Source organism: Mytilus trossulus, chromosome 3 (genome assembly GCF_036588685.1).
Source record: "Mytilus trossulus isolate FHL-02 chromosome 3, PNRI_Mtr1.1.1.hap1, whole genome shotgun sequence".
Lineage (NCBI taxonomy): Eukaryota > Metazoa > Mollusca > Bivalvia > Mytilida > Mytilidae > Mytilus > Mytilus trossulus.
The window spans coordinates 26315308-26341820 of NC_086375.1; the positions used below are offsets into that span (position 1 = coordinate 26315308).

General features: G+C 30.4%; 1 protein-coding gene across 1 annotated transcript; it reads left to right on the top strand.

Annotated features, from left to right (window-relative positions):
• Positions 1–563: 563 nt before the first annotated feature.
• On the top strand, positions 564–18304 carry LOC134711048 (transcriptional adapter 2-beta-like). The gene is made up of 16 exons (XM_063571476.1): positions 564–809; positions 924–983; positions 3998–4098; positions 6452–6492; positions 7497–7547; positions 8158–8214; positions 9799–9902; positions 10582–10654; positions 11368–11524; positions 12027–12106; positions 13095–13166; positions 14960–15024; positions 16062–16126; positions 16699–16816; positions 17295–17357; positions 18061–18304. The coding sequence occupies exons 1-16, from the start codon at positions 717–719 to the stop codon at positions 18181–18183; spliced, it is 1323 nt and encodes a 440-aa protein (XP_063427546.1). The 5' UTR covers positions 564–716; the 3' UTR covers positions 18184–18304.
• The last annotated feature ends 8209 nt before the right edge of the window (positions 18305–26513 follow it).

Below are 26513 nucleotides of genomic sequence, written 5' to 3' on the forward strand. Positions count from 1 at the left end.
CCATTTAGGTCCCTGTCAGCATCCTTACTTAAGTAGAGGCTTTTCGAATTTCTATCATATTCTGCTCTACTGAGTCCAATACAGGATGAGTTGAGTCTGCATTGCCAAAGTTGAGGTTTAAAATTTTAAAGAAGACATTTGGTGAGCTTCCTCTTTGAGTCTGTGTGTCAAGAAGGATGAGGATTTCTGTTTTTACTAATTTCTTCCAGGAAAGTTTTGATGGAATTGGAATGTTTTTGTCAAAGATGTCCGGAAGATTATATTTTGATAGTAATAAGGCAGTTTGAAAGAAGAAGCTATTGTTGTTGTCAAATTGTTAATTCCACTCTACTTGATAAAAGTGTCAATGATAAAAATAGAGTTATCTCTCTTTATCCGTCTCATTCCCACCGTTGGCTTTTATGTACGTTTTATTGTGATGTCCCTTATTAACTTCATAATAAATTATAGAGAAATTAAAAAGCATTCTTTAAAAATGATGCTTCATGCGATTTGTTTTTCACGAAGTACGTTAACTCTATACAGAAAGCTAATACTTTTTTTCATAACCCGGAAGTACTTAGGAAGCATGGGAGAAAACTGACGTCATGATTTAGCAAGTCGGAACAAAAGATGAGCCGCCACAAAATATTTTGAAAAGATGCGTCTTATTTAGAGCAAATTGTATGGTCTGTCTTATTCATCCTTATTTCTAGGACGCGCATCCACAATAAGAAATGTCTAAAGTGCGCTGTAATTGCTGTCAGATTGAAATTTCTGGGTTCAGAGTACAGTGTACAGATTGTACAGACTTTGACCTTTGTTTACAGGTGAGTATGACGTCACTGGCGTGCCTATCAAATGCACATAATCTCTTTTGTTGACCATTATTTTCTTTTTCCTAAAATTATCAAAGATTGTATTTTATGTTTCCTTTTTTTCAGTGCTATTCACTTGGTGCTGAGATCGGAGGTCATAAAAGAGTTCATGAATACAAGTTGGTGGTATGTACATTGTGATTGGGGATACCCAATGGAGATCCTACATCTATAAATAGAAATGCTTGAAATCCTAACTTTATGTCCTGCTTCAAACAATCATGTCATTTATAACAAAGGGATTATCTTGCAATTAACTTGTATTTGTTTTTATATTCCACAATATATATAATTATGATTATGAAATCGAACATTTTCTGACAATTGAAAATATTTTTTAAGGTTGTGCTTGTTCTTTTGTTTATGGGAAAGACCCTATTGCTGGAGTGTGGAATTTCCCAGAACTGTGTCGCTATGTGCATGGCTGAAGTCACAGTCTTCATGCTTAACCACAGGCATAGCAGCCAAGACTTGTTAAATAGTTTTCAGAACTGTAAAAATCGTACAAAAGGCCAACAGAATATATCTTTTTTCTTAAGATTGAGCTCCTGGCCTATAGATTGAAAAGTTTATTATGAAGTCTGAAGTCAGTTATGTAAAAATAAGAAAGTTGAAAAAGTAAACCTTGCGGTGACTTAAAAGTAATGTGACATCTCAGGGATGTCATTAGAAGCCGGCAACCGGCGAAATGCGCCGGGTATTTCTGCTTTGGCGCCGGCTACTTCAAAATTGTCAAAAATAATATTTTCAAAAAATTCAATTTTCGATGAAACGATCATGAATTGATCATGATAGAAATTAAGACATAAACAATTCATTTTCTAAAGAACAAAGATTTAAGCATTGACTTTACAGTGTGAGGCAGATTATTTTATAAAAAGACAACTTTTTATCACTTCCGCAAGATTCAGCAGTACTTGTTAACAAGAGAAGCGTACATCGATCTAAGTTTCGGCGGCAAAATAAGTTTGTTACTTCATTTGAACGTGATGAAAATTGTCTCCGGTTAATGTGTAATCCATTTATTGCATTAAAAACGTCCTGTTCCGTTCCAAAAAGCTTGTCAAACATCGTTTATTTTTGTAAATTTTCCCGGGACTTCGTCCGCCATTAATGTGTAAACTAGAGATCGGTAACGGACCAGCTATGACCGGAATCCGTACTTTTACAATAATAACTACGGCCCATATCTACGACCCTCGAATGGAACAGCTGAAACAAGGATTTGTATAGTTAGACTTCTACTATACAAATCCTTGGCTGAAAGAAGAAATTTTATCCCAAATGGAAAAAGTACGCATTCAACACAATTTTACAGACTTTTATGTTAGATTTTTCAAAAGCACTGAACTTCATAAACATGATAAACAAGAGTTTTTTTCTTATTGAATTGTAATTTTTATATTATAATTTCTTTCCCTTTCTCAGTGTCATTAAAAAAATCTTTTTAGTGCTATATCTTGTTAGTAGTTTCTAACTAGAACCTTAACTTAAATAACTTTGAATTTGGACTGTTACTTTAATTGTTTACTCAGATATAAATTGAACAATATAAAAAGAACATTATTCACATATGACCCTTTGTACTATACATATTGGTAGCAAAGAACAAACATTGCAGCACAATGTTCGAAGGAGAACTTCTCTTTCAAATCTCACCACTCCTCCCTATCAGTTCCAGAAAGAGAAGTCACGTCTCCCTATGATTATAAAGTAGTGTAAGCCTTGCATTTTCATTCAAGGATGTACTTTGACCAGGTTCTGGAATTTCTGTCAGATGTTTGATCTTCGTTGTTTTCCCCTATGATAGTGCAGGGTAAAATATGTTGACCCATGACCATGATGACCCCATTTTTCCTTTCTTAAATATGAGACTCCAATTAATAACTCATAAAAAGTCATTTTAACACCAAAATTTAAGCAGATCTTAGATTTCTTTCTTTCCTTTTGTTTGCTTCTTAACTAATGCTCTTCTGACTTATAGTATCAATTTTGAATTCTAGATTATTGTGATTTAACCCAAGTGCTTTTTTTTTTTGCCTGAAACAGTCCATTGAATTAATCATTTGATTTATTGTGATTAGTATTTGAAATTATTAATACTGAAAAATGTTTTCTATGGGTTAGAACTATTTGAATAATTGCATGTCTACCATGTCTACAGTTGTATTAAAAATATTTTCAACTAATAAAATCAAATTTCCTGAATATCACCATGTCTTAAAGAGTAACGCCTTCATCATTTTCCTCAAAGATCTGCAAACAACTTCAGTAACTTGTTAGCTGAAAGTCTTGATGATATTTATGTGATCAACTTTATAGAAAATATGACCATCTTGCTGCTCATTTACCTTATCATCATTATAAAAATGGTGTTTGCAAAGAACAAAATTAGAGATCAGGAGCACCCCAGAGTGCAGGATTTTGCACCATTTTAAAAAAAAAATCTGGGGGCCTTCAGCGGCCCCCACACCCCTCGCCGTGAAGGGCAACGAGCAAGCTCGTCGCGCCGAACGGCTACGCCGTCCGACATTGTTGCCTCCTACTTTTATGATTTAGCCTGCTACTTCAAATCTTATTGACATCCCTGCATCTCCTGCAAATATCTCCCATGTATGCTATATTTTACCCAGGTCAACTTGGGCAGTTAACCCTCTTGCTGCCGGAGGGACACATATGTCGATCGCTAAATCTATGCAAGCTTCTCATCAATGCTGTATCTCTTTCATTTAAAAGACCGAAAAATAAAATAGTGTTATGTTTTTCTCCAATGTGTCCAAAATGTAACAGTCATTACGTCACAGACATTTAGCTGTCATATTTTCCAGCATATGAAATGCAACCTTCAAAAACAGTCGGCAGCAAGAGGGTTAATTCATAAATGCAAAATTGGAATGTTGTGTGTTAGAAGATTTGAAATCTCTTAAGTTATTTATTAACTTAATCGGACACTAAAGGTAGTCAAAATGGCATTTATCAGGTGAAATTTATAAAAACCATATAAGTTTTGATTGAACACATGTTGAAAACACTCATTTCATTTTAAGAAAGATGCATTTTATTCACATAACCCCTAATCATATGAAGATTTTCTTCAAAGATTTGACAAAACAGTAGCATTGTGAATATTGTTTTTTTAGAGTGACTATGTAGTAGGAGCTTTTGAACTTGATACACCATGGACTCTGGCAGAAGAAACAATGCTTTTAGATGCGGTGGAACAGTATGGATTTGGCAACTGGTAAGTTATCACTTGAACAAATCTTTTCTGTATGACATTCTTCAGTAAATGAGCAATACAGACCACTACTGTAAAAGTTAAACCAACTTATTTTTGCGTCTAGCCCTTTCTATCCGATTTTGCGGCAATTTAATTTTGCTATTCTTAAATTTACTTGATGTAGTTTAGTAAAGAAAAATTAAAGTTTCACATATTTGCGATAGTTTTCTTCTCTGAAAAATGAAAATAAATCGCTCGCCAAAATTAGTTGGTGTACAGTATCCTCAGTGGTGGCATGTTTTAAAAGTAGGTTGCAGAGAGTCCTATTGAAATTACCAAGACAATTGTAAAAGCTAATTAAAGGTTACTAAACAAAAAATTTGTTCTGCTTAGTCTATTATGGTCATTGAAGATTCTATTTGTAGGTTGTAAAGTGTTGAATACGATTTGGATAGTATCTATTCTTATATCATATGTATTGTCTTTCATGGATTTTCCCTTTAATCTGTGATGATGAAAAGATGTTAGTTGTTACACATGTAATTGTATATAGCAGCTTTATAAATGTATTAACACTTTCTGTATTTAGCTGTATCTTGCTTCCGAATGACCTTAGATCGACTACCTTTTGACGGCAAGCAACAATCACTTTTAAATTGTGACGTCAAATATTTTAAATTATGTTGTCAAAGTTTACGGGAACCTGTGTGATTTTACGTAATGGCGGAAAAATTTGCATACAAGTGCAAATACATTTTGTACATCTATTACTAGTGTTGAACATTACTCCACAGCTAAATTCTGGTTTCTTATCAAAGCATATGTAAGAAAAGTACATTGTAACATAATTTTTAAGAAAATAACAATATGTATTATAATATATCATAAAAAAGTCATGAAGGTGCCTCACAGATAAAAAAAATCTATCCATTCAGTACATGTGCATATCAAGTCAGCCAGACTATCTGAGTATTGAAATATTTTAAGTAAAAGTAGGACCTGAAATTTGGGTTGTGGATCTTTCAGTTTGAAGGGGCAAAGGTACAGCCCCTTCCTGTACCAAACATACCTGTCAACCTGTGACGATGAAAATACAGGTCATGACCTGCATTGAAGAATCAAATCTCAGGTCATAACGCGTACGAAGTTTTTCGAGCTGAATTTCAGTATTTATGGTACATTTTCTTACAATGTATATCAAAGATACCAAAACATCAATGCATGTTCACTTGGTTCAGTCATTTTAAATCTTATTAATTTTTGTTTCATTGCACTCTTAGAGATTTTTATAAATTTGTGTAACTGTCTTGTATACCTTACTTTTTGTAATAATCAACCACTTCCATGTAATATTTTATTGTAATTTTAGAAGGTGTAAGGTTACTAGCTATGTTGACTTTAAACAAATCATTTCACATTTTTAAGGGAAATTAGAGTTTGATAAAATATAGTACATTTGTAATACAGTAAAAGGAAGTATAAATGTAAAAAAATAATTTTCAACTTTTTTTTAAATATTGTATAAAGGTATAAAAATATTGAAAAGTTATTTTTCAATATGTATTTGAATTTTATATTTTTTATGATTTATGATTTGTTCATTCTGATGTTCAATCTGATGGGCATATACAGACAAATAAAATGATTTTTATTTAAATTAAAAAAAAATCTGTTTTTTTTTATTAACAATTTGTATTGTTATATTTTCGGTAGAAATATTTTAATTTATACTGCATTTCTAAAATGAATAACGTGAATGTGTTTACCACCTTTTGCAGTAGCAGTAACCAGATTTGTCATTTGTACTCTTGTAAACAGAAACTGAGATGTATTTTACAATCTATAATGAAATCATAATCCAATCTTTTTCACCCATAAAACGTAAATATAAGGAATACTTTTGAATGGTGACAAATAAGGGGAAGTAACTAGTTGAAATATGTTTGTTTATGTTTATAGTGCAATTTATTTACGACCTAAAGCTTAGGTAATTGGTGTTAATGAACAGTGTGTTTGATACCAAAGCTGTCAAATGAAGCCATGCACTTAATGGGTCACTTACTTTGACAGTTTACATAGCTAGATGAACTTCCTGTTCATGGAAGAATTACGAATTTGCCGGTATTTCAAAGGAATATTACTTATGAAATCAATCTCAAGGTTAAGATATACGGGTGAAATCGGGTCATTTTCGGAATTCCCGGGTTATTTCAATGACCCGGCGGGTGTCCCGGGTGATCCCTCAGAATTGTGAAAATCTCGGGTCACACCCGCAGAAAACGGGTCAGTTGACAGGTATGACCAAATGTTAATTAGAACCCCTGTAATGTTGAATTATTTACAGTTTATGAACAAATGCTTGTTTCTTTTGCAGGGAGGATGTGGCAAATCATGTGGAAAAGAGAACTGCTGAAGGTACTTATTTAGATACTATAGAAGGCTGTCGCAGAAATTTTATCTACAAAAGAAATTAAACCTTTCCACAGAAACATTTGCAGTTTACCTGTCAATATTAAACTTCAGTTCTTTGTCCCTTGGAATATAAACAATCACTATTACTGGAACCTTTAAATTTCTTTTAAGAGAAATCCATCACTGATTGATTAATTTACCCCCAAAAAAGTAGTTGAATAATGAATATACATGTACATGATGTAACAACTCACAAAACTTCATGGGATTTTGTATTTTTTCAGTATCAGTTATATTTAAAAAAATTTAAAGGTTATAACTTCTGAAGAAAAAAAATCAGCATTTTTCCTATTGAAAATTGTCTTTTGGTGTGTTTGCCATGCTACATGTAATAGTTATCAAAGGTACCAGGCTTATAATTTAAAACGCCAGACACAAATTTCATCTTCAGACTCATCAGTGATGCTCTGATCAAAATAGTTATAAAGCCAAACAAGTACAAAGTTGAAGAGCATTGAGGACCCAAAATATGTCAAAGGTAATCTATGCCTAAACTAAAGCTGGACAAAATGGCTAGGTTTAAATTTATTAAAACACAAAAATTCAAATTTCTGTAGAAACAATGTCAGAAATCAACCTTTTATGTCAGTCAGTGATTGTATCGATCAGATTGAAAATATCTGATTGATAATGAATAAATATAGAATAATGGGTAGTTTCGTTTTTGATACTGACTAGATCATGTGGAATATCTAGACAAGCCCTTTAGGTATCAAAAACAAAACTACCTATTATTCTGTTTATCAGTAATTATGACGTCACACAATGTATTGCCTAATATTTTCAGTGATACAACCAGTACGTTGATACTTGAAAATATTAGGCAGTAAAATCAAAGGGAAAATATACGAATTACAGATAATTTTTTCTATAATGTTGTTATGTGGATATATCTTGTCTGTAATCCATAAATTTTAAACCATAACATTTTCTTTGTTTACTTACAGAATGTGAAGACCATTATGTAACATTTTTTGTATCAGGCAGTGTTGGAAAAGGTATTTATAATTAAACATGATTTATTATTTAAGTTATCTAGACAAATAACTTTTCTACTGTATAAAAGCCAAGAATTGAAAATGAAACTGATAAAGAAATATGAAAATTTTAATAACTTAAACAAAGAAGAATGGTCAGAATTGTAAAAAAATAAAATAATTTGTCACTTTGTATATGTAGAAGACCTAAGTTGTGATGTAGGGCAAAAAAAGAGTTATAGGTCTTGTCTTAAGTGCTGATGATAAAGCTTTTATGAGGATTTTTGTTAAAAAAAATATTAACATAGTTTTAATTACTTATTTCATTGAAGATCACAACAGAATTGATCAGGAATGTGTTGAACATCTTTACTTTGTTCATTGACAACTCTACTTCCAAGTCACAACTAGTAAAATGTAAACCATTTTTGGTCAAAGAACATGCATTTTAATCATGTTAATATTCTCTGAAAGCATGATACAAAATGATACTCCTGGTTTATGACCCTAAAAAACTACTAAATACCATACAGTCATGATTTAGAAAACGAAACACTCATTGCATATTATGTTGATGCAAATACTTATACCATTTCAACAAGTGTATAAGATTATTTTTTTTAATTTTCAGTCACAATCAGACCAGATGCTGCAGACGCAATAAAAGATCACACATGTCCCAATGGAGGTATGTAGAATCAAAATATAGAGGATATAGGACTCTTCATTTTGGTGATAGTATATAGTATGCAAAATTAGTTGTAACTATTTACTTTAATAATGTCAGATTGAAGTTTTTTATTTTTCTACTAGATGCTGTTTTTGTTGTTGTATACATGCCTCAAAGCTGTCTCAGAATTGAAATCTAAAAAACTTAATTATATTTTGAACTAAAATATCTTTTCATTGACTTCTAAAAGGGAGGTAACACAGTGAGTCAAATAAATATGAAAAAAAGTATTAGATTATCTCCCCCTAGAGACTTATCGACAATATGTTGCAACTAAACATATTATTTACTGTATATAACTTGTCTTTATTCAAACTTATGTCTGATCCATACAAAATATACAAATATAGAATATACATATATAAAAGACTTATTATAACATTTCAAAAAGTACTACCTCTCACCTTTCAAATAACTCACAACAGTAACAATATGTATAACAACACTCAGACATCAGACAGTAGATGGATATCTAATACTGTAAACTAATAAATTATTGCAAAATGTTTTTATTATTGCTAAAAATGCAACAGGGTTTTAATCGTAATCATTAAAACTTGCATTTTGAAAATTTCTATATGAATTGAACAAGATTTTTATTAATATCGCTAAAATTAAAATGGACTTTTAAGTCTTAAATGACAAAATTGCAATAATAAATCATTAAATGCATGCAAAAAATTCTGAATATACAGTTTAGGATTGTAAATATGCTTAATTCTTTTGTGACTTTCTTGTAAACAGTTTGTTATACTTTTTGACCAGTTAAGGTAGATCATAAGTATATTTTTTTTAGACAGAATTTTCTTATAATTTGCCAAAATGAAGATTTTACTATGCTTTTTTCAAAAATTTAATAAAAAGTAAGGGTCACTGTGCTATTTTTCAAGCTATGAGTCATTGAAAATTGCCAAAATTTGGTTACTTTGTTTATGAAAAAACACATTAGTGTGCATAAAAAAAAAATTTGAGATAGAATTTTGAAATAAATTGTGAGAAGATAGGTTTCATAATATGTTTTAAGAAAATAAAAAGAAAACATGGTGTCACCGAACTTGTTTTCTTGCTACAAGTAAAAATAAAAAATTTCCCAATTAGCCCAGTATAAATTTTGTACTAAAAGAGTTATCTCCCCTTAAATGGTTCATTTGATAAAAATAACTTTAGAACCAAAAAAATTGATGTTTGTTAAAATATTTTGTTTAATACAATTAATTAACAAGTTTTCTTTATAGAGAAAAACAGTCTAACCATTGAATTGCTAATCTTTTTCCAAATTTGCAGATTAAGGCAAATAACTAGACCGATTTGGTACTGTGATTGTACAATCCAAGATGGTGGTATACCATCAATCTACCTTAAACTGTACAGTTTGATTTGATGATACACATTGGAATTCGGTTAGAATTTTGAAGGAAAAAAAATGCTACAGGTGAATAGAAACACATCAGTAAAATGATAAATATATGTGATTGCGAATTATATAGACCAATAGAAGGTTTGTAAATAAAAGCTAATTCAAATAACTTCTTTTTTTTCCAGGTCCTTTGTCTCCTAGTATAACACAACCAATATCACCTGTAGATCTAAGTCTTCCCGAACAACAAGAACTTGGGTATATGCCTCTTAGGGATGATTTTGAAAGAGTGAGTTTAGCCATCTTTGACTTTTTCTTTTAAACTAACCGTAGTTTTTCCTTTCTGTTTAGCAATTGACTCTGGCATGCATAGTTGCATAGGATTTTAACAAGTCCATATCTGACATTGGATTACTTCTGTTGTTGGTTGGAAGTTATATTACGTAAATGATTTACTCAGTAGGTTATGAATAAATAGCTGAATCTACAGCACAGGTACAACTTTTAGAGAAGGTGTATTCCTGGTATGAAAAATGCGAGCCTTTTATTAAAAACTGCAAAACAAAAAACTTTAAAAGTATTGATAGTAATAAAATTAACAACAGATCTTATTTCAACCAATTTTTACAACGCAAACACAATTTGATGTTAATTAAGGGATTGCAACGAGTAATATAATACTCTAGTATGGCTTGGTAGAATTGTGTATTGAATACCAAAATGAAACTCTATTAATGAGTGTCTTGTTAGGACATTGTCCACTTCTTGTCATAATATTTATAGTTTAAAATACCTTTTATATTTTTGCACAGAATTTGATAGAAACATATTTCATTTGATTACACAATAACTGTCAATTTTTTTTTCTTAAATCACAAGAAATATAAATTTCAAGGATTTTGTAGTAATTTATTGTGACATTGCCATCTTTTTGGTGCTGCATGTTTTATAATTTGTGTATTTTGTAGGAACACGACAATGATGCTGAAATTTTAATTAGTAGTTTAGCCAATAATTATGATGACGAAGACATTGATATAGGTAAGTATTACGGATGTTGTGAATTATTTTGTAGATAATATATACACATTAATATAAAAAAAGGTCTACACTAGTTCCTTTATCAGGGTTACAAAAAAATCATGATGAAAAGTCATCAGAAATTCAATTCAAATATTGTTACAAATTAAACTTTTTCAGAATAGCATGTTGAAATAATTAAATGATTTTTTATCAAAATACATGTGTTTATTAAAAATGGTTAATTCTTTGTACTTGCATGCAGATTTAAAAACACGCAACTTTTAAGGGGAGCTAATAATCTGAGAAGTTTATTTAAAGATCTGGCCCCGTCAGCTATGAGGTTGGGAGTTCTGATCCAACTTGTGGTAAGGTGTGTTGGACTCCAATTTAAATTGACATGTAAATTACTAGTTATTCTGTCAAATGTCAGTTTTTGTCAGTGGTTCTCTCTAGATTCTTCTGTTTCCACTATCTATGAGAAAATTTGACTCCATGATATAGTTAGGATCATAAAAAGTGACCTTAAACAGCCATGAAGAAACAAGTCACTTACACAGTACATATAGAAATAGTTTTCATTTTAATACACATCACAAACATTGAACCAGGTATTGAAAAAAAACCCAGACTTTTGATGTTCAATTTATTTCGTATGTCTTATGCCAATTTCTATGAATTGAAACATTTTATGAATCACAATGTTTAATGTTTCAATGTTGATTTTTTTTCAGCGGTAAAACTTTCACAAGTAGAAAAATATAGAACAAGATTAAAAGAAAGAGAAAGAAGAAAACGACTTGCAAGAGGATACAATCTTTTACAAAGTGCTACTTCTATAGGGAAACAAAAATCTCAAACCCCAAAGAAAAGAATTCATAAAGAAGAAAGGTAATTTACGCGTTAATACTCCATTTATTGTCTACGAAATATTAGTAGTACAGAATATTTAATAGAATAACAAATGATATGCACTGCAGTAACTGCACAGCAACGAAAATACAAATCGCAGAGAACTAGTGCTTAGCTTGCTGTTTTTCGGCTCAAAGTCACAGTATTGAATTCAACAAAGAAATGTTATAGATTTTAAACTTGAAACTTATTTAGATTTGTTTTCAAAATGAATTTCCTCCATAAGAATTGGTGATGTTTATCTCAGTTTGATTGATGCAGAAAGAACTCTTGTATAAAAATTAGTGATCAGATCTTTATATCATCAGGGCCACAATGTACAAAACACGATTTTCAGCTTTGTGTAATTTATTGACTGGCCTCATTTTAACATGTCTTCATTGTCTTGTGTTTAATTAATGTTTTACAGCAGAGTATCACTATATCTTGTTATTATTGTGAGAAAAAAAACGGCTGCATTTATGTATTGAATATTTTACAGGGAATTCCAAGATAAAATGAAGGTTTTTGCACAGTTTCATACCCTGTCTGAACACGAGACTTTTTTAGAAAATATACAAAGTAAGATTTATTTATTGCTATCATTAAAAATAGTAGACAATAGAATATAGACATGATAGAGGTTTGTGTCAATTTATGCCACTATTGGATTTTTGTAAATAACATTTGTTTATTAAACCAGTCTTAAATATTTTTTAAAACAAATTTGCACCAAAATGAGAGTACATCAGTAATTAGTATTCAATTAGAGATTTGACAGGGTTATTAAAGAACTAACTTTTAAGTTACAGATATAAGCATTTTATAGAATATAATGTTAATTTTTTCCTGAGACATTTATGGTCAACAGTACATGTATAAGTATATAAGAAGTTATCAATACTAAAATTTATCCATTTGTTTTGTTTATGTTGATTTTTGAAAACAAACCTTTCTTCAAAAAAGTTATACAAGACCATATAGTATATTTTGTCTCACAAGAAGCAGCATGAAACTCAGGTATTCCATAAGCATGATTTAAATACCCATTTGCTAAAGGGACTAGAGGATAATTATATTCATCTCATCAAGTGTACATAACAGTCTATAATTTATGATTTTTTTTCTTCTGTCAAATGTTTTTAAAAAGAGAGATTGAAGAAACCCAAAATATTCTCAAACTCATAATATGAAAAAACAAGATTTCAAGGTCATGGTAAAAAAACAAAAACCAAAGACGGACAGCAGCCTGAGCAAACAAGAGCAACTTGAACCTCAACAAAAATAGTGGATGTTTTTATGTGCCCCCAAAGGGTTAACAAATCATGCTTCACATGTGGCACCCATCATGTTGCTCATGGAAGTACAAATTTGGTGATGAGTCTTAATTCATTGATTTCGCATTCCAGGAAAAGAATAGGAGATTATGGTAACAACAACCAGAACATGAAATATTTCGAATTAGGGGCAAAGTAACATGTTTAACAAATTTTAACAAATTTTAACAAAAGCAGATACTTAATTTTGCTCTTGATTGAAAAATTCAATTTAAAATATATTTTTATTATAGAAGAGAAAGATCTGAAAGAAAGAATACAAGAATTGTTGAAATACAGAAAACATGGTATTACCAAACTAGATGGTATGTAAAAATGTTGCCACTTACAATTTAGAATGTTTCATATCTAGCTGAGGGAGGAATATGTTTATATTATTATTTGCCTTAATTTAATGGTATTTTTTTAAGCGTTCATGCAGTGCAAAAACAAAAATATAGAATAAAAATTTCTTTCCATACACTTTAAAAAGAAACGTGTGGTATTATACTATATAATGCAAATGATATTTTAAACACACACGTACTAGAAAACATTTATATCACTTTCCATATATTTCGTGCTTGATTGTCATTGTAGTATTGTTATTGAGGTCAATTTCTGACAAGCTATTGTACTTGGTTCATTATAACTTTCACAACTTTAGTCTTCATACTTTAAAAAAAAATTGTTTTGGTCACTACATTTTATGGTTGATTGATTTTGGCAGTATTTTTTTTAGTTTGCCTCATGAGTTTGTTTAAATTATGGGGGGAAATCACTGTAAATTTTTTTTATCAGTTGACTAAATGAGCACGTTTTTGGTGATAATGCCATTTTTCTGTGTCTTAAACATGAATGCAATATCTTGTTTCTGTACTGTTGGTTTTACTGGCATAAATAATTCACACATCAAGTTAACACTTATCTAGATGTAGCCTTTTGATATACATGTTCTTTTTCCTGATCTGATAATTATAAATTCACATAATGAGGAAGATAAAGAGGTGACGAGGAAAGTTGTGTTAAAAATAAAAATCCTGACACATTTTTTGCCAGATGTTAAGACACTTAAAGTGATAGGATTATTTGTACAAATTCTACTTTTTAAGGTTTACCTTATTCCATCTGTACTAATAACATGAAAGTGGTTTCCTTTATTTAACTATGTTGCCTCAACAACATGTTATTAAACTGTTCACAATGCCTTTAACCCTAAAAAAAAGTATTGAGCATCACTTTTAATGTCCACTTTTATAAACAAAGATAAAAAGCTATTTTTAATAGTTTCTACGCACTAACTTTTTTTCTCCCCCAAATGTTATGAAACTTATGCACAACTCTTTTTACCACCAGGCCCATCAAGCTGTTATTTGGGTGTAGTCACTTTCACAGTTCACGAGTTGTGTCACTTTATAGAAGAAAAAGTTGTTGAATTTGTCGTTATTTGCATGCAAACTTTATTTTGCCTAAACCAAATGTAATGAAACTTATACACAATGCTAATACAATCTAACATGGGTCAAGTTTTAATTTGGATGACATCACTTTCACTGTTGTCTAGTTATACCTCTTTATAAATGAAAAGTTCTGCATTTGTAAATTTACAATTGGGGTGGGGCATCTGTGTTCCATGTACACATTTGTTTAAAATTGTTTGTTATGGTTATTTGAGAATTTGAAGTTATACTTGTGTGCGTGCGTTTCTAATATATTTCATGCCATCTCTATATTCCCTGTCAAAACATTCCACGTTTTTGAAAGAAAAGCTTCTATCTGAAGCAACTATGGGTCTAGCTTTGGATCTTTTGTTATCAAATTAAACCCATTTGAAATTATTAGGTTATTGACTACTGTAACAGTTTTGGGTGTCATTACAGTAGAGGAAGACGAAATAGAATGCATGATGAAACTGGGTTAAGGCACATTCACTTTTAAACAAATTTAATGAATCGGAATCGAAGGTCAAAGTTTGGTAATATTCTATTTACTAAATTTCCGGATTTGAACAAGGTAACCGTTTCTTGTCAAAAATAAAATGCATGTGATGATTGAAACCATGGCAACGGCTTTGTGAGGGAGAGGTGCATGGTTTAATTTCTTCTTTGTACTACTTCAGATATTGACGTATTTGAAGATGAAAAGTACAAACGAGATAAAAAGAAAGAGAATAAAAAGAAAATGGTGAGCATCATTTTTCTTTCATGCCACTTTGACCTTTGAACATTTTAAATGCACATTGTTGACATTCTATATTGTAAACCAACTTTTGTTCAAATACTGTTTTTATCGGGAATATCGTTGTATGTGAAGTTCATGCCGTTGTATTGATAGAACTTTGCAATATGTTTTGGGATTTTTTCATTCACAGAGAGTAATTTGATGTTGTTATATTTTTTTATCCAATAGAAATCCTTGAAAAAAGTTACTGCTTGCAAATTAAAGTTGGTTTACAGTAGTTGTTTCATCATTTACATACTTGAAAAAAAAACAATGAGAAAAGACTGTTGTCTTTGAATCAAATGTGCACACACAAATATCAACACATGTAACATTATCATCACAATGCTATTTATTTATCATCCTTTCTGTCATTGGACTGTTTACATAATTGTTTTCATTTATTGTCCATATTAGGCATTCGGGTCTGAAATTTTTTGAGTACAGTTAATGTACTCAAAACTCAGAATGTCAACCAATCAAAATACAAGCACATGTTTTTTACTTCTGACTATTCAGTAAAATTTGATGATTCAGTTGCAAAATGTCAAAGATTTCTTTTTAAACTCACCAAGAGAAGACTAGGCAGTCTTAACAAAAAATTTGTGTCATTATCATACTCAGACTCAGTATTTAACAAATCAAAATCTGGATTTAGTGTTTCAAGTGCTCATTTTATAATCCGAGTACTGAGTCAATTTTTAAAACTAGAGCTAGCACTCATAATTTCCTTTTAGACTCAACCAAAATTTTCAAACTTATGATCTTTTGATTTAAAAGGGGGAATAGTTTTGTGTTGATATCTACTTTTGTACCATACATATCTACCTTTGCAGATCTTTCTTCTTAAAATTACATTGCCAATTCTTAGATTTACATCGAATATATTTAAAAATATCAGTTCTTTGAATAGTTTTGGTAAATTGTATTTTAGATTTGTATTTTATATATGCTTTCATATTCTTGTAATCTAGAAAAGCACTTTTACATCTATTTTACAGGGAAATATCACTCCTTTATCAAAAAGAAGTTCAATGGCTTCAAAAAAGGCCGCCGTCGCTACAGAGTAAGTTAGTTTTACTTGATATCTTATTTTAACATATCTATGGCTCCCATGAAATATAGGTAGAATATGGTAATTTGAAAACCGAAGCTTTGGTAGAATGCAGTTTTGTTGTACTCCCTGGTAGATAAAAGCTGCTCTAAGTATAGCTATATCGAGAATTTTATCATGGTAATGTTTACAAAGCAAATGAAGCACATCATATTAGAAATGAAAATGAGGTATCAAAATACCCTACTTTTACCTAGACCTAGTCAAACTTTAGCCTTTAAGCTTACAAGGTAACAGGTGTCAGAATGATAGAAGACTGAATTTTCTGAAAACAAGAGTTTAAATAGTCAACCAGTTCTAAATAAAAAAAAGAATGAAATTCAAAAAAGTGTTGCCGTGAGATTCAGAAAATTTTACAGGTTAGAATTTAATGGTTTTAATATTTGAAACTTCTCATAGTTTTGAATCACAGATGTGATAATGTTTTTATTATGTTTTTGTATCAATATGTGTTAGTAATGAGTTGTGTTTCATACATACAAATCATAATTAAAATTAATCACATGTAAAATTTTCCATTTCAGAGAAAAATTAGATATACTTATAGACGAAGACGAATTAAAAGATGAAAATAATGAGAATATTCCTAAGGAGGCATGCAATATGCCCGGTTTTGACATGTTGTCAGACCGAGAAAGAAGGGTAAGCGTATAGTTTTTCTATGTAACATGAGGAATAGAAAAAGTAAATATAAAAAAGAAGATGTGGTATGATTGCCAATGAGACAACTCATAAGAGACCAAATGAGAGAGAAATAAACTTTTGTCACCATATGGATTTCAGAAAAGCCCATACCACAACAAATTGAAACTTTTTTATGCGCTGATTTCATTGAAATGATTAAGATGGGTATAACCCTATAAAATTACATAAGAAAAGCATACAAATTCTTATTATTATACTTATATTCTACAACCACAACAATTATGTGTTATATCAAATTTTCATATTGTTGTGACATCATTATAGAAACCATGTGCTGTCATGAATTTTGCATCTAAAAAGATCAATTTGGAATGCATCTCATTTGTTGTCAACCAATAAAAAGTATGGATTTTTATGAAACATATAAGTAATGTAGTTATAAAACTTTAAAATGTAATTTTTATTTTATTTTCAGCTTTGCAGCTCAATTGGAATGACATATGCCAACTACCAAACCATCAAAACATGCATAATAAAGGTAAAATGTTATTCAAATGTTAAAATTGGTATATATATATATAATATAAATGATACCAATTTGTGGGTAAATAAAATATCAAAAAGTAAAAATATCAAATAAACTATAAAGGTAAATTGAAAACAGAAAAGTCCTATCAAATGGGGAAATCAAAACCTGAAACTTATCAACAAATGGAAATCAACTGTCATAGTTCTTAAATCACCCATTTCACATTGAGGTCAGTTTACTGTCCAAAGTCTAGGTAGACAAAAAAAATAATTTATAACTTTGGGAACAATCAGAAACAAATAACAAATAAAATCATTAAGATTATGAAAAAAGACAGCCCCCCACATGGTCATGACTTTGGACAGGGTTAAATTAGTCTTTTTAAAACCTTAAGGGTCCTGATTTGAGTACTAAGTACATGTAGATTGAAACCGTTTTATTTTAATGTGTCAAAAAATTGCAGCAATATAATTTAAAGGAAAAATGAGTTGAAACTTCATTAGGACTGAACCTGATTTAAATACATTGTGAGATGGAAGGTTCTAAAATATTTGAAATGTGGATAGTTCTATTTTTGATTTTGTAAGAAAAATAAATGAAAATTTATAATATAAATGTGGGTTGAGGTCTTAAAAAAGTGTAGTCCATTCCCCTACATGTTTAAATCTTGAACAGCCCATATGAGAAAAGGTTTATGCTATGTATTTTTCAGGATTATTTACAGAGAAGGCAAGGTATTCCTATAAAGATCCGCTACCCAAGTGGATTGGACAAGACACATCGGAGACAGATTATTAGTTTCCTGACAGACAACGGGTGGATTGGTGTTACTTGAAAGATAAAGATAGTAGATTTCACCAAAGAAATTGATGCTACTTTCATGTATATTGTGCAAAGCAATATAAGACTGAAGATAGGCTAGAGTTGTACTTCTAGAGGCCATTTAGTGTCGTTTACTAGTTCGACTACTGACAATGCTGAAATGTCATAGATATTGCCGTCCATACAGTTCTGACAGAAGTGATTGATGGGTTAAAGAGAATAGTTAACATAAACCATTTTCAAATAGACAGATAGATGTGCATTATGTGCATTAGATGTGCAGAATGCACAACAGTTATTTACCGCTAAAAGTGTTCAATTGGAGGGGTCATGGGGTCATCATATCAATTTCTTTTTTTCTCATGTGATTTTAGAGACAATCTTCTTATATGTATCTGCATATGAAACTCCTTCCAGGGAGCACTGCCATGATATATAGGTTTGAAAGATTGTCAAGCAGTGCCAAACAATCTCATTGTATTCATTTTCACAACAAAAGTTACAAGGTCAATTTTAGAATTTCTTTCTCTTTTAATTTGTGCTCTTTCAGGATGGTACTCAATATTTTGCATTTGTTTGTGTTTTGTTTTTTAAAGTTTAGTACAGTATTTTAATATGTTTTAAGGGGTGTTCAGAAAAATGTATATGGAGGGGGTCTGTTGAATTTTATGTTAAAGGAAGTTATACAATAGGGGTTTTCATTTGCAAGCTCTGATATGCAGTCTGAAAAAGAGAAAAAAAAATCATAGACAATTTGTCATTTTTTGTCTATGAACATAAATTTAGAATTTGCAATTGATGAATATGGCATAAATTCTTACAATTTGATAAATATTGATACAAAACAAGGGCTATTGTCTATGAACATAAATTAAGAATTTGCAATTGATAAATTTTGCAGAAAGTCTTACAATTTGATAAATTTTGATACTAAAACAGGGCTGTATACACTTATAGAGATGATTATTTTGTGTGTATTTATGTGTGTTTGATTGTATTCTAGTCCCTAGTAACTTTTGAAATTTCTCCATTAAGTGCTGTATTTGATATAATCAACATTAATACTGTTTTTTTGTTACTATCTGACTGTTCATAAGAGATAATTTATTAGATATTATTTATGTAATTAGTTATATATTTATTTATTTTATGATATTGTTTTAATTTAGTTTTTTTTATGTTGGTGATAATAAGAAAAAGAGATTTTTACCTTGTACAGCCTATGTTGTGAATTTCTTTTGAGAAAATGAGTAGTTGTGCATTTGCCAAAACACGAAAGCAAAATCAAAATTGGTTTTTAACTTTTTTATATATTTAACTTTCTTCTAACTTTGTAAGTTACAGATGGTATGTCAATATTTCATGAAAATGAAGAATCTTTCTGTTTTGAAGACTAAATATATTTTCATAGCTTGTCAGACACATTACTTATCTGTTCAAAGACCCACCTTATGTTCATTTTTTATAATGAAAAAAGTGTTTGAATGCTGATACCATATGTAATGTATTATGTTTTTAATGGGTTTTAGATCATTTTTATTTTAAAGCAACATTAATCAAGATGAAATTCAATACCAGACTTGTTGTAATATATTTTTTTCTGCTACATTTGACTGGGCCTAAATTATTATATTGGTTGTTTCCCCAATCTAGACCCTGCAAAGCCGGGTGTGGATATGTACGTCAGGGAAATAATTTGATTTTTTCCAAAAAGCTGGAACAATAAAGGTCGATACAGCAAGCCTGAAATCAGATATGAATAAAAATAATATTTGACTTAGTTTTGACAATAAAATTTTATGAGACAGTTTTTGCAGGGTCAGTCGGGATTGGGGAAACAAACAATACTTTAATTTAGGCCCTGGTAGCAATCATTTGCATTTTATTGATGTGGAGATAGAAAGGCAGCTGTTCATTTTATACCCTGTAATTTTATTTTCATGATATCTATATATATATATACATGATTTAGGGCTATTTTATTAAAATGTATGTGTGAGGGTAGGGCCATAATAAATAATAGGTTTGTTTGCCCAAACGCTACCTACCCAGAAAAAACCTGCCTACTAAAATTCTTTTATTGTCCTGATTTGAAGAAGTTTTTTTTTAATCAAATAGGCATGAAGACTAATAAACATCTGATACTTCAATTTCTTTTTTTTTGAAAAAAAAAAGAAAATGCCTACCTACCTACCCATTGCTCAACCTTTGGGTAGGGTTTGGGCAAACCAAAATATTTTTAATTGTGGCCTAGGAAGGGAAGTTTAATTATTGAATGTTGGTCATGGGTCTTTTTTCAGTATGTGTCTATTACCATCATGCAAAATTATCTAAACAATGGTTCTTGGTTGTAGGATTTTTTTGAAAGTCCTTTCCTACCCTCCCACATACATTTTAATGGAATAGCCCTTAATCAGTGTTCACTCAACCATTTCATACAACCTCCAGGTAATAAACAAGGAATTTTGAAAAAAAAATACACTTGTTTCTAGAAAATATAGCATCACATCCATAACACAATCAGAAAATCATTTCAAATAACATCCAATTCATGCAATATATCATCATTTTACTATTTTGATCATAATTCCAAGGGAGAACACTGACTCCTTCATTAAATAAAATTCCTACTTGAGGTAGATCAGGTTTGTTCTGCCATCTTGAATTGTAAACTAGCAGAACACAATGGGTCTAGATCTTTTAGATTATTTCTTTTTTCATAAAAATTACAAATTTTGAAGGAGAAATTTAATACTGAGGTTCAATTCTTTTCAATTAATGCCATATAGGAGGAGCTCATTTTACTTTTATGAAGGAATTTGCTGGGGATTTACCCATTGTGTTCTGTAGTAAGAAAATGAGACTGGTGAACCTAAAATGTATTTTTATTTTCTGAAAGCACATTATAAAAATTATTTTCTCAAGTGTCATTATAAAATTCTATCATTCAGTTCATTTTCTAAAACATTTTTATTTTATGTATAATCTATACAAAATTTCATAATGTTACTCAAAGGTTGAAAATAGGCTCTGTGACCCTTACTTACTTTATTATTAGGGAAAAAATATGATATAAACTACTTTAAGACAATTTATTAAAAAAATCAATTAAATTCTGACTCGTATTCTACTTTAACATAGGAAAACATTTACATTTTAAAGGTGCAATAATAACTATGCATTTAGAATATCACAACCTTACAACATATTGGTGTATTTAAGTCTATTTTTGTGATCTTGTAAGAAAGTGACATATACACTATGTTGGTATCTGTATTGTGATCATAGTACTGAAAGTGTCCTCAACATGGGGGATTTGTAATGAAAGTGATGTGTAGTTTCTTTGTATAGGTATTTGTGATTATTATTTTATTGAAAGTAACATATAGTGTGTTGAACCTGTTTTATGATCTGTAATGAAAGTGAGATATATGTTATATTATACTTTATATAAAAGTGATAAATAGTTTCTTTGAAACTGCATTTATGGAAGGACTAAATTATTGTTCAAATGTGTTTGTACTTATGATGTCTTGAGTGTGTACAGATGTGTCTAGATGTAGTATATTTGTGTGTCGTGTGATATTGTTCTTTCTATGTGAGATATGAATAAAAGGAAAATAAAAACATAAAACTACTAGTATTCTTTTTCATTTAGAAATACATAACACTTACAAGAGATTAAATTTTTTTTTTAAAAGTATTATAAAAATTGAGGCATCTGAAAGTAGACAAATTTGCAAAGCAGCCTATTTGCGCTTATTGATAATATTAATGTTTTATGTAAAATCTCTTGAGGTTCATTTAATATAATTTTTAATGTTGTTAAATTGGTTTGTAATGTCTTTATCAAATGAAAATATGCAAATTTAATCATAAAATACTGTTTCCAAAGAAGACAGTTATGTTCCTTCCTTTTTGAATCTGAACATGTGGTGACAGTGCATTGCTATAACAAATGGAGGCAGACCATCATTATCCTAACCACTGGACTTTTAAACGCCAATTTATCATTTTTCTTGTCATTTGATAATAATAGAACATATAAATATCAGTTTCTTGACCACTGGACTGACCCTTAATTAAAGTTAGATGTAAGCAACTATGTGATATACAGTAACAAACAACAACCACTGAATAAAAGGCTTAGAACAGTCACATACAGAATGTGACTGGATAACATATGTGTTAATCCTTCCCTTATCTGAGATTGGTGTAAGAACAAAGTAATAAACCAAGAATGTGTTTTGAAATAAAATCAACAAAATCTCAGCTTTATGTGTGTGCTTAGGTGTTACAAAAAGCCTCTGATTTCTAATGACATGACTAATGAGTAATTATATGTAATGAATAAACAGAAAGTTTTAATCTTGTTCTTAAACTATTTTAAATCAAGGTATGTATTGTTCTTAAGATAGAAACTAATAGTATCCTAAAAAAAAAGGAGGGAACAACATCAATTTGGGAGGTGGATAATAGGGATAATAAAAAGTGGGGTATAGAAAGTTGGATCTTTGGAGAAAAAATAATGAAAATACAATAAGAAAGAAAGGTGGAAATTTAATGAACACCCATAGTCTGCTTGTAAATTAACTCATCATAGATACCATGATGAAATTTTGTGTTTAGGCCAGACACAGGTTTCGACTACAAAAGACTCATCAGTGATGCTCTAATCCGAAATAGTTTTAAAAAAAAGGCCAATGTACGAAGTTCAAGAGCATTGAGGATCAAAATATCTAAAAGTTTTGCCAAATACAGCTAAGGTAATCTATTCCTGAATTAGATAAGTCTTAGTTTATCAAAATTTCAAAGTTTTGTAAACAGTTTATTTATAAATATGACCATATAAATGATAATTTATGTCAGCATAGAAGTGCTGACTACTGGGCTGGTGATTAAAACTTCAGCAGCAGTGGCATCGACCAGTGGTTGTAAATAAATTCATCATAGATACCAGGATTGAGTTTTTTATGTACACCAAACGCAAAACATGTTAAAAATACATATACGTGAAATAGTCATATTTTTTTCATCAACTCCTATCAGCTTAATATGTATTGAACAAACTTCATCTAGTTATTCAAGGCGGTGTGACATGTTTTCATAGCCTTTGAAGTTCTCAATGCGAAATGTTAGTCATATTTAGTGTGAGCCCTGTTAAAGTCTTGGTGATGTTGAATATGTTTATTTTCGAAAAACATACACCTTCCAATATTGTTTCAAACTAACTGACACATTTCGACTGTTAACAACAATGTTAAGCAGTGAAAATCGTTTTGTTTTTTTGTCTGCTCTGTAACATTGCTTTAATTGTCCCTTTTAAAATTATTATACGATGATGACTGATGTACCCATATTTTGACTATTTTGTTAATTTAACGCATCAATTTAAATATAACGGAATTTGATGAGACTGTCATTAAAGTGAGAGGGTTATAATCCTGGTAACTATTCAGCGCTATAGAACCAGGTTTAATCCACCATTTTCTTCATTTGAAAATGCCTGTACCAAATCAGGAATATGACAGTTCGATTTTGATGCGTTTTGTTATTTGATTTTGCCATGTGCTTATTGACTTTCCGAATTGATTTTCCTCGAAGTTCAGTATTTTTGTGATTTTACTTTTCACAAAGACTAAGATGCTTATCTAGGGTTGACAATGTAAACTATTTGTAACGCTTTATATTTCAGATATCTCATCTCTTGTATACTTAATGTTCTCCAGTTTCCTTCTGACAGCTGTCTGTTTTGCTTGACCTCAAAAGTAATTGTTAAGTTCTCGTAGATGATCTGTTTCTCTATAACTATACACAAAGACTTATTTGATGTATAGAATTGACAGCGATTATCTTTCAGATTCACCTTAACTTAATGGCAATTCATATTTTAGGAATTTGACAATTGTTATCCACTCGTTTGATGTATTTGTGCTTTTGGTTTTGCCATTTGAACAGAAAAGGGACTTAGGGTGATGAATTTTCTCGAATTTTGATATTTTATATTTTTCTATTTTACTTTTTTTGTGGATTAACGTTTAGTTTTCGTGGTTAAGTCTGTTTCTCAGATATAGGTCCGCTATATTTTGTATATGGAAAGATTGTAAGGTGTACATGTTTGTCTGTCATAGTTCATCCGACCTTAATCTTATTTCCTGGTTCAATGGTCAACGGTTAGGGTCTTGTTTCTCAGTTATCAATGTTTTTGTACTTCCACTCATGTAATGATTAAAACGAGATTAGCTACAGTTGAAATAATGAAATGTGGTTGTTTACATCATAAATAAGTCCGTTTTGTCTGGACTGTTCAAAACATGTGTTTCCTAACAATGAAATGCTGCATGAGATAAGTCGAATCTATAGTACACAAGCATGAAACATGCCAACATGCTATTATCAATAAAATACAACATTGTCCAAGTTATCAATTTTTAAACCTTCCATTTCTTAAGACAAAATTTTATTACGCTACCCATGAAATATTGTCTGTATACACAAAATGTAACATTGAATTACCTTCCTTTAACGATTTTGTCATTCCTTGGACATTTTTCGTTGATGGGGACAAAATATCACGGTACACACTCATTAAAAGTTGTCTTGGTGTATATATTTTTTTTGAAAGGCCAGTATTTTGTTTATCATAGGCTTCTAATAGTAAACTCGGTGCATATCCTGATCTTTTTTTGTTGACTGTAGGTAAATTTTCTCTTAACAAATGAAAAACGGGATAACAGCTCACACGTCTGTATTAATGTTGTTTGCAGTCTTTCAGGAGCATTATACTGTAAATATTGTTATTCTATATTGGTATGATTTTAGTAGGTTTCTCTATCATGTCTATATAAATTGCATTTTGAATAAAAAAACATATTCACCTGAGAAAGTGTTATTCACCACGCTAAACGTCACGCGCTTTTACATGCAACGTTATGGTACAAGTAAAATGTTCCGTGTAAAATTAGTTTTGGTATATTTTTGTCATTAAATACATTTTCTTTTCTCGGAATATGGAATAAAACAATTATAGTCTTTTGTTTCGGTAAATATGGGGTTTAATTGACTTTTTAAACTGATATTCACCGTCGGCCTCAGTGAATATCAGTTTTTTCAAAAGTCAATAAAACCGCATATTTACCTCGTCAAAAGACAGTAATTGTATATTATTTTCATATTCATTTGACATTGTCAAGCACACTTACACCAACTTTAATCTTAGTACACATGTCAGTATGGAGATCAGTATGATGTGAACTTATGAAATTATATGCATAATTACAGTTTCTCCCCGCAGTACGAGCAGTGCACGGTGTCATGTAGACACGCATTCTTGTTTCTATTATATTCTAATGCAGTACGTATATTTGATTTACATTTTTGTATTATCATGCATCATGTTATAATTTTTACATCACCTCAACTTTGTTTTTATGTAATACTTGTCAGCCTGTTCTTGACGTGTTATAAGCACGTTAGTATGTGACAGGGTTATATATTTAGAAGTGTAACTAGGTTAACTAGTTCAGTCAAAAACTGACTAAATCCCGCCAAAAAACCTACCAAGTGCTCATCTGTCTGTTGTGTCCCAATTTAAAACTACGTCGGTGGTTGTTTGTTGTCTTATCTTAGCGTTATTTGTTGTAACTTTGAGAATTGGGTGTACTCAGTTTAGTTTATGAACCACATTTTTGACTAGGGACGATATAGAGCGTGCTGTCTCATTGGCATGTACATGAAATCTCGTTATTCAGATCATTAGAGCATAACAAATATGCTTACATAAAAAATTGTTAATGAAAAATTGAAAATGAAATATCCACTGAAATGGAGTTAAGGTGCCGAATAGAACCTCCTAAATGAACAAAAGTTTAAAAAAGGACTTAAATTTCAATCAGCACGCTTCTAAAAGGATTAATATTAAAAATGAAGAAGATAAACAATGAAAAAAGTATGTCCTTGTGTATTATAAATGCCTAGTGGTTAATGTTATGATTCATACAATTAATTAATATTGTGAGAAATTATATAAAACCACAAAAATAGTTTATTTAAAGGACTACCGTAAATTAATATTTTGAAAAAATATAGGAAACCACATAATTGGTTTATTTAAAAAAGACTACCGTTAAACATCAATATACATGTAAGCACCGATGTCAAATTCAATGAATTTAAATTAATTTGCGTTGGCGAATGCAAACAGGGTTATGTTCCGTTTGATAAATGGAAATAGTCCTATGCCATATACACATTGTGCACACCAAATCAACTTTATGGATATCCGGGTTTTTTTCCCCGCGTCACTCATACATCAGTTAAATATTAATATATTGCACACGATTG

What these genes read in the sequence shown, in the direction of transcription:
- LOC134711048 (XM_063571476.1), top strand. Translation starts at nt 717, where the DNA reads ATGTCTAAAGTGCGCTGTAATTGCTGTCAGATTGAAATTTCTGGGTTC. An exon ending in ACTTTGACCTTTGTTTACAG is followed by an intron (nt 810 to 923) that starts GTGAGTATGACG and finishes CCTTTTTTTCAG; the next exon opens with TGCTATTCACTTGGTGCTGA. An exon ending in TTCATGAATACAAGTTGGTG is followed by an intron (nt 984 to 3,997) that starts GTATGTACATTG and finishes TTGTTTTTTTAG; the next exon opens with AGTGACTATGTAGTAGGAGC.